At 35.8% G+C, this 10,010-nt stretch overlaps 1 protein-coding gene across 1 annotated transcript in view; it reads left to right on the top strand.

The window, feature by feature from the left end:
* Positions 1-875: 875 nt before the first annotated feature.
* Positions 876-10,010, top strand: part of LOC145673247 (aminoacylase-1-like) — a 57,924-nt gene continuing 48,789 nt past the window's right edge. Inside the window, exon 1 of the mRNA XM_081742761.1 lies at positions 876-1,264. Within this exon, the coding sequence (XP_081598887.1) occupies positions 1,180-1,264 (85 nt within the window). The 5' untranslated portion in view covers positions 876-1,179. The remainder of the gene's footprint in view (positions 1,265-10,010) is intronic.

Raw genomic sequence — 10,010 nt, 5'->3', positions numbered from 1 at the left:
GAGGGAAAATGCCAGCACAACGAAATAGAGAGTAAGAGAAGTATGTGATGTTATAATTTGCGAAATTGAAGCCCAGTTTAAGTTCACAGAACAACTCACAGCAGTACTGCTATTTGCACCAGATATGATTTCCAGTATGCGTCAAATTTCCCTGCAAAAACCGTAAATAAAGTGTGTACAATTTACAGTTTTTGTTTCATTCTGATTTTTCTTACTGCAACATTCAGTAGGCCTATCACAATTTACCGACCGTCACTGTATTCTAGGCCTATACGCTTAATAAAATGAGGACAAAACTTATCATTAGTTTTAAAAGTCGGGATATTGTGTGTTCCCAATATGAGACAACCCAAATTAATGGAACATCGAACTTACGACCTCGGTGTTGAAAATAATACTAAAGTCCAATCTAACAAAGTAGTCGTTTAAGCCTATATAGGCCTATTAATTATTTTACTCCTGTCGTGAAACATAAAGTCGAAACTTATGGTACTCTCCTAATAAAATTTCAATATTATAATATGTACTATAGTTTTAGAAAGTATTTACAATTAAAATACAGCATAGAACTTTTATTATTTGTTCGTAATTATGGTCATTGGCGTAACTAGGATATTTCGCTGAGAGGAACATGACCCCCATAATTCAGAGAATTGGAAAAAAAAAAATCTGTGGTCCAATGGTATTCCAGAGGGCAACAATATTCGAGGGTCTTATCTAGTTACACCTATTGTTACTGTATTTCCATGGCTTCGATGTAACAGCTATCTGTGACACTCTTCGTGAGCTGTTTGATTGGTTGGAGGGTGGAGATAGAGGACTTGGCAATCGTGATGCATTACGAACAATTGACTATCTGCGTGTCATGTGTTTGAATGTCATTAGGTCGAATACACGGACCTCGTGGGTGTGGGTGTGTGTTGTCATATCATCCAATCAGTGAAAAATAAGAATGAAGAGATGATCAGTGTTTCTTACAGCGTATTTGCGTGTGCTTTAGCATAATATGGAAAGTATATGTAAGGAAATTACGTAATGATTCAGATAATGTCACAGATATGCATTAACTGTTTCTAATTACGTAACCTGCGATAAATATTAACTACTGAAACTTTTTCATTGTGACGTTTCGTGTAAATTGTGTTCGTAGGCTGGCTGGTGTCGGGGAAGACGTTTGAAATGGCAGCTGCAAAAGAAGATCCAGCGGTAACCAATTTTCGTGAATATTTAAGAATTGCTTCAGTTCAACCAAATCCAGATTATGGTATGTAAATACGGAATTCTTGTTAATAATATACTATTTGAATATATTTCTGAAATATAGGTAGCAACTCTCTACCATCAAGAGTGAAAGTGTGTGGCTGTTCTGGGTGAGAAGTACTAAGGATAATAATTAACGACCGGCATGGGTTGCGATCCCCGGCTAAGGCACACAGTTTCTCGCGAAGTTCAGTAATAATGACAAGAATTAGTTTGTAATCATAAAGCGATATGTGTACTACTGGTTTCATTTTATACATTCGAGGAGTATACCGGTATATTTTCTTGATCTGTAGCAGGGTCAGCAAGAAATGGTCACTGACGTTTCTTACCACATGCAGAGGGACACTGCAGCCCTTACTTTGGTATTAGTGTTACCAACTATGGTCACTTTGTCTTACACAATTAATTAAATTGCCACTATAGATGCACCGAAAAAAGCCTTGGCATATGAGTAGTGGCATCGTCACTGCGAGCTGTCAGAGACCTTCTCTTGCTGGCTCCCCTATACGCTTACTGCATGGCACGAGTTCGTTATGCAGTGACTCGAAAAAGCTGTCGTATTGTTATTTTTAAAGAGTAAGCTCGTGCTTACGATTATTTTATGAACTGAGTAGGCAGAGATGATTTAGCATGGCCCTACGGATTATATCCAGGATGATATTTAGTGTCTTCAATTTGCCTATTTTATGTCGAGAATAGAACCCACCAGCTCCCCTGCGGAGCTTCTAACCCGTTTCTACTCCTACTACTTAGATTGGGGGAGATACTAAATATCAGCCTACATCTATACTGTCTTGCATCATTAGTTTACCAGTTGCACAATAAGTGGGGAAGGTTCTAGAACACTGGTCCCCCCCATAGGTTAGTTAGCTAGGTTGCTTCCTTTCTGTATCAAAGTTTAGTATTAAATTCATATAGTATTGCCGAGCGAGCGTTAGCGAGTGAAGGCGTGTTAGAGCCCCACAGGGCACGTTGTTTTCTGTCTTTATTACAGCTAAATGGGAAGCGGACCTGTGTTCTAGAACCTTGCTCAATAAGTGCATTGTTGTTTGCTGGATTCATGTTACCGCTTCGAAAATATATTCGTACGCCGTAGTTTCAGTTATAGTAACACGTCTGCTAAGTACTATTAGTGTGATCGCTCTTGCAATGGTACATAAACAGGTTACTCACAAAGATATCATCTGATTTCTTAATCTCTATTTATTGCAAACGCCACACAGGTCGACAAGGGGCACAAAGGCAAAGGGACAACGGAGTGCGAAAGAAAACGTATTATCAAATTTCACAATCAATTGACGTCGTGAAGCTCTTTCATGGCTAAGCGGTTAGTGTATGCGCCTTTGACATGGGAGACCCGGATTCCATTCCCGGTGGGAGCTTATGATCGGGTTCCACGTTAATCAATAAGGCCGTCTCGTATAGCCTTGCTGGTGAAAGGGACGTTGAACTCAAAATCAATTCAACTCGATCAAACTCGTTGTCTAAAATATCAAAAATACCTTGACAGCCTCGTCCAGCAGTACTAGAGTACTATTAGAGTAAATAGCATCATAGTACGTACTATTGAAAGCAATGCTAAAAAAGTGTCTCTCCGGTTGGAAACTGCTGCAGAAACTAGGAGTAAACGCTTTAGTGGGTACAGTGGGGAACTTGTTGCAAACGGCAGCTATGACAGTCGCTTTTTTTTTTTTTTTTGTAAGCGATGTTGCCTGTTGTTTCTGATCACATCACGGGAAACGGTTAAGCAGTTTGAAACGAATTTTGAAACTTAAATTATTATTATTTATTGTGTTACTTTGATTAAAGGGCGCATCGTAATGGAAGTAGAAGGGATTCAAAATTTCAGCAAAAATTACAGTATCTCATGACCACGTAAAGTTAGGAAGATGAAATTCGGTATTTCAACACCTCATTAAAAATAAGGGGACGCGTCACTTCCTATTTTTGAAAATTTCAATTTCAAGGAAAGAAAGAGGGCGTTTTCTATAATTTCTTTCTTCACATTTAAATCGACGATAACGGTTTGTGATCAAATGCGGGAAACTGGTTGAACAGTTTGAAATGAGTTTTAGAGCATAGTTAATATTTAGCTCAAGCTGGGATTTTATCATGTAACTTTTTTAATGGACGTATCCTAAGAAAGCGGGGGGAGGGGTTAAAAATTCATACCAAAGATAGAATAGGGCCCTATCTTATGGAATTTTTATTACTGCATTTTCATTGATATATGTATCCTAAGGGGGAAAGGAGGATCAAGTATTTTCCATGAACCTAATTCTTCCCGTGCAAAGAACGGGCATTTCAGCTAGTATTGAATAGAAAGTAATGCGACTATATTCCCTTTGTTTTTGTAGTACATACTTGCATATTAATATAAACAGATAATAAAATGTCTTTCTACGTGTGTTAGTTAAGTACTAATAGAGAATGTTTCACTTGGAAATGGAAGTTCCCAATACTTCTATCTTCTTAACACTAACGGCAAACAGATCGTGAACCCTTCTAATTTAATTTGCGTATCTGGTGGAGTATGTGAAATACAGTACAATTATGGTATGTCACAAAAGCCCTTTAATCGTAAAATCTATTATAAGAAAGCAAATTGGCAAATGAAAATGAGAAAGTAATCCTTTTCCAATATTTCAGTTTATATATTTCTTTTAGAACATCCATTTAATAAAGCAATAATTTATCTGGTTTCTGAACTTGAGGTATTATCACGGTATTTGCCTGGCGTGTGTTGATATAAACTAAAATAATCTTCAATCAGGACAATTCGCTCAGGAATTTGAATCTTGAGTGTAAGAGGGAATTTTATTTCTATTCTATAAGTATATCCACCACTTTGTTACTTTAGAAATTAGTGTTGCAAGTTCTGAAGAAGGTTGGGTTGGAATGGAAAGATCAAAGACTCGTATATGAACCAACAAGTAAGTGTTAGAATAGGGGAGGAAATGACAGAGGAGAGTGCAATTGGAAAGCGAGTTCTACAGGGATGCTGTCCCTCGCCAACAATATTTATCGAGAAGAGATAGTCCAAAAGAGCCTACATAATGGAGACGGTATTTCAGTAGGAAGTAGAATGATTAGCTGTATACGGTTTGCATATAATATGGCGGTTGTTGCGGAATCTGAAGAGAAAATCAATAATATGTTAGAAAACTTGAGGAAGGGCTGTGAAGAATATGGAATGAAAATAAATGGGAAAAGACAAAAGTCATGGTGATTGGAACGAAGTGATCGGTGTCAGGAAAGGAAATAGAACATGTGGCTGGTTTTCGATACATGGGTAGTATTATTAGTGATTATATGAAGTGTGAACGTGAAATATAAAGAAAGGATAGAAATGGCGAAACCTTTAGAAAGAAAATACTATTTTGTGGGACCTTAAATAAACAGTTGAGAAAAAGACACATAAAATGCATCGTATGGAGTATTGTACTGTATGGGTCAGAAACATGGACATTACGCAAACATAATGAAAAACAACTGGAAACTTTCAAAATGTGGATGTTGAGAAGAATAAAGAGAATAAGCTGGATCGAGCGGAAAACAGGAAATGATAGGGGAGAAAAAAAATATATATTATTAAGAAGAGGAAGAGAAACTGATTGGGACATTGGCTAAGAAGAAACTGTATCATGATGGACGTGCTAGTGGGTATGGTGGTAGGAAAGAGAGGGAGGGGACGAAGAAGATTACAATTGATGGGCGATATCAAAACTGAAGAATCGTACGTAAAGACGAGAGGGTTAGCAGAGGACCGTGGAGCATGGAAACTTCACAGTTGCGCCAAGTAACCTGCCAATAATGACAGAGTACCTGCATTGTTGATGATGATGATGTGGAATTGATTTATTATTATTGCTCTACAATTGCCGAGATGCTATTGTAGATCTTGACGTACCTTCTAACAAATGTACTCCCATTGGGAATGAACCTGGGCATCCTGAAACAAATATTATGACGCTAATAATTTAATGGTGAATAGTAACTTAGTTGGGCATATGTATCATTATAGTAATATCAATTTACCCTTACCTATTCATTGGCAACGTAAGCATTCTACCACCACCGACAGTATGGTAAATGGAAGAACTTTTTTGCAAATACTTTCCTCTCTATTTCTGTCTATTATTTGTAATTTCCCAGTTCCTGAAATGAAATTAAATATTTAGTGTAACGTCCCACATTTATCCGTGGAGACTAAATAAAATTGATAGTAACTGCAACTGAATGATTGTGGAAAAATCAGTTTCTGGATAATCGGGGGATCAGGGGAAAATCCTGTCTCAAAACAGCATACAGCATCTTATAAAGAATAATAAAAATTGTCACTTAAAGAAATTCATATAGGGGTTTATAATGTGTGCGCAGGTAGTCACTTTTTTCTCTGATAAGTACATATTATTTCTCTAAAAATTCATCCAAACATATTTAAAGAGTTGATGAATGGGAAAAGTAGAAGGAAGCAAGGAAAGTCGTGAACGCGATGTTGACTACTACAAACTCACATGGAGCCAGGAACCGTGCTCACCAAAGTTGAGGGCTCTAATACCTAGCTACCATGTCTTTTTCTGTTTCACTTGGGAAAGGTCAATTTGAAATAGAAGTAGGCATAGGCAAGTGATGATAGGTTCGATCCCTGCTGTGGTAGTCTACCATTAAAGTGTGATCAGCTGATATCTGCGTAATGTTTAATACGGCATTGGATGTTATAAGATACCTTAACCTGCAATTAATGAAAAAATAAACTATCCAAGGATTATTTTTGAAAGATTATTATTATTATTATTATTATTATTATTATTATTATTATTATTTGCTAACCCTTCTGAGGTCGCATCACGGTCTTAAAGACAGTGCTGAAGAATTATGTTGCATAGATTACAGATCACTGCGCCCATCTACCTATCACCTTCTATACCTTCATGTGAACTCGTCCCCTACATATATAAACTTATTGTTTTTCTTTAGTTCTAATCAGTTCCATGTAATAAAGGATGTTTGTTCACTAACTGGTCTTTTCGACCGTGCGTGACTCCTCGAGGTAAAGTAACTCGGTCGAAACAATATTTTCTAACCTTGTTCGTTTATTTTAATGTTTTGCTGCCTTCTTTGTGAATTTAGTGGTATTTCTGAATGACGAATGAACGTAATACATGGGTGGCAAAGAAGAAAAAGAATACAAGCCACTTAGATAGCGTTGACAAATAAATTTTATGCCGTAAATGTGCTGGTTCAAGTTAACAAAATTCTGGATTTTCTGTAAGTTATAGAGAAGTGCGGCCGATTTCAAGGATATTATTATTATTATTATTATTATTATTATTGTTATTATTATTATTATTATTATTATTATTTAAATGATCTGTCTGAAATAGAACTCACTTCTATGTTGGATTCTGAGGATGAAAAAGATATTGTAGAAGTTGTTATCATGACTGAATTAGTTGGTGACAACACAATATTGAAATAGATTACCCAAGTTTATCTGTTCTAATATAAAGGAAAAGATAATAAGACGTTATGGAACGTACGCTATCCTACCCTAACCCATAGGACGAGCGAATGTAATTTAGCATGTCGTTTATCTGTAGTGAAATAGAGAGAAGATGCTGCAAATACATTATTTGAAGGATGTACTGTATTTCTTACGAACTCTATGCTGTATGAAGTAGATCCATATTGCTGTTGTCTACCGAGAACATCCTTCCACAATCAGAAGAGCAGAGAAAGCACTTTGTGCTTACATTTTATAATTCTACTAAAGGAGGAGTGGACACTAGACGAGATCAAAGGACGTTGTTCAGCGAGTCGAACATCGAAACGATGGACAATACTATTTTGTTAGTCTACTAAACACTGGACTGAATAGTTTTATTGTGCTTGGACAGTATAGTAAACTGGAATATAAGTAGTTTGTGAAAAAGCTTGAGAAAAAAAAACAAAAAACATTACGGTGAATATTTGAGATGACATCTTCTAAATAAAATACATGATCTGAACACAACACTAAGCTTCACAAAATAACGGAGTTCAGAAATTAACACTGTTCCACCACCCACTAATGACAGAAATGCTCCCGAAAAATGGTACCATTGTGACGAAGAAAAACAGGAAACCGAAGACAAATTTTCATCAGCGTGTATATCTGTAGAGAGCACACGACCTCCACGTGTAATTGTAATTTCAAAATATTTACTCAGATAGTGACTGTGAATAAACTAGGAATGAAAGTAGCACTACAAAAGTACTGGAAATCTACTTTCAATCCAATCGTAAACTTATCTCGGGTAAATTTCACTGCTCCTGGGGACTTGAATCCGCCATGCCAACACCTGAAATCATCACTGTCAACGAGTAAAACGGTCTGAAAAATCTTCATTGTGAAGTTGAAACTTACCACTAGTGAAATAAAACCAAATTCAAGATGTTGAGTTGTGATCAAAATATAGTATATATATTCACTACTACTAACTGTTTTTTGTACTTACTATTACTTTCTATTATTTATTTATTAATTTTCTGAGTTTAACATCTTGCAATTATGCATCGAGACTTAGGAAGGTGGTGATAATGAGATGAATAATAATGGTGCAATCACGGAGGTGGGAGTAAACGAGAAAAACTCAAGGGAACCCGAGCACACGAGTTATCAAACCACAAAGCCCTTTTGCCATGAGCTGGGATCGAACAAGGGAGCCCACTTGCCAGAGCTAAATACTCTACCAGTGAGCCTCCGCGATTTATCATTTTCCTTTAGTTGTTGTTTGTTTATTGAGGGAATAGTAATAAGGAATCATTATATTATTGACTTTCTTTTCAAATAACCTAATCAATTTTAAGCGCGTGTATTTTGAAATATATTCTCCTTATTAATGAGAATATTGGTCACTCAAGTGTCCAACATGCTAACGAAAATTAATACAGTACTCATATACAAAAGTTTCAAAGTACTGAATTTCATTTCTGTACTCAATTCTACAAATGACAGAAAATACCGGTGGTTTTCTTCACGTATTATTGGAAGTTACAGTTTTTTTTTTTTTTTTTTTGTATGAGAGGAAAATAAATCATTAAATAAACTTCAAATGCATTAAAAAATAATGTCAAGGTAATATAAATAGTATTATCAATATATTGTTTTCGTTTAAGTTTAGTTTTACCAGCACGGTCCAAAAGACCGTGCGCGACCTCTCAGTTATGAAACTAGGACGCGACTTTTGGAGGGTTAAATACCATTCTGACATTCTTGTTTCTTGAAGTGAAATGCCCGGTTTTAGTATCGACACTGTATAAGACGTGGACCTGGAATCCTAACTATCATAGTGCGTTCAAATTATAAGGACCTTCCTCTGGGAATCGAACCCAGAACCCGTGCACCAAAACTAACCCTTACGCCAGCGGGAAGGACTCTTTCTGGTATTCTTTATTACAGCAAGGTCAATACGAACATTCCGATTACTATAGAAACGTGTTTAGTGTTATTTGATGCAAATGGTTAAAATGAGATAAAAAGGTTTCTTTTATTATTTGAAAAAAAAGTTTAATTCAAAATCTAGACTTTGTGTGCTGCTCTAGAAATAACAGGAAGTTGCACACAAAGGTAATTGTTGTGAAGGGGACTGTTGATTGAACGTCACGTGATAGTGAAGTGCAGGATACGAGCTATTACGTTGTTTTAATTCAAGGTGAGATTTATCTGAATGATGCTGTAGAGAAATTGTGTATTATAACATAGCATTTCATAACTACATTGTACGTTCAGTTCGAGTTGGAAGTACTTGCTGTTTATATTTTGCGTTTTAATATTTCTTCTTCGTAAAGATACATTTTTAAGACAGTCTGATATATTGGATGAACGTAAAAGTTGACGCTAAATCGCTGAGAGAAACACAGGTTTTCGGAATAAAAACGTTGAGTAGAATAATTGAAATAAACAGGAAATGAACAAGGTGATGTAAGGACTATATATATATATATATATATATATATATATATATATATATATATATATATATATATATATATATATATATATATATATATATATATATATATATATATAAATAAAAGGTTACCAAAAAAGTCTTTGCCGTTCTAGAGCAGTGATAAACAAAGAGCAATACAGTAAACGGTAGGTACCTTTAGGTTTTGAAGCAATCTTCATCAGCATCCAACACCTTTTACCAACGTTCCAGCTGAACAATACGCTGGTGATAAAACCCAGAGTATTCTTGACTGATTGTAACCCCGAACATCAAGGTTATTTATCCAAATTAAATAAAGGTCATACAAAGTTTTAATCGCTAAGTTCTACGAGAGTAACCTACAAGAGACGTATGAACAGATGCAGAAATGCTGATCGAAATTCGCTACGCTCGCTTCAGTTATTATTTTATTACTATTTTATTATTATTATTATTATTATTATTATTATTATTATTATTATTATTATTATTGCAAACTATGGTATGTATAAGTGTCGGAAGTCTTACAGAACGGCTGTTTCCGCCTGTCGACAGGTATCGGAGCAAAAACTTCAAAGAGGTATGGAGAGTCGATTTTCCACAAGTGATTCAGCGACTCAAGAATAGGTTCCGTCTCCCTTAATCTTGTGTTCAAACCGGAAGTGGTTCGAATTAACCATTTCCGGTTTCAACGTTTATCGTTATAAAACGAAAACAGTAGTATATAACGAGAAGGGCTCATTGCGTTGTTATTGTCTTTTGCAAACGATT

This window comes from Thermobia domestica, chromosome 16, assembly GCF_964235325.1.
Source record: "Thermobia domestica chromosome 16, izTheDome1.hap1.1, whole genome shotgun sequence".
NCBI classification, from domain to species: Eukaryota; Metazoa; Arthropoda; class Insecta; order Zygentoma; family Lepismatidae; genus Thermobia; species Thermobia domestica.
The sequence above is the reverse complement of the archived record's forward strand: the minus strand, read 5'-3'. Positions and strand labels throughout refer to the sequence as shown.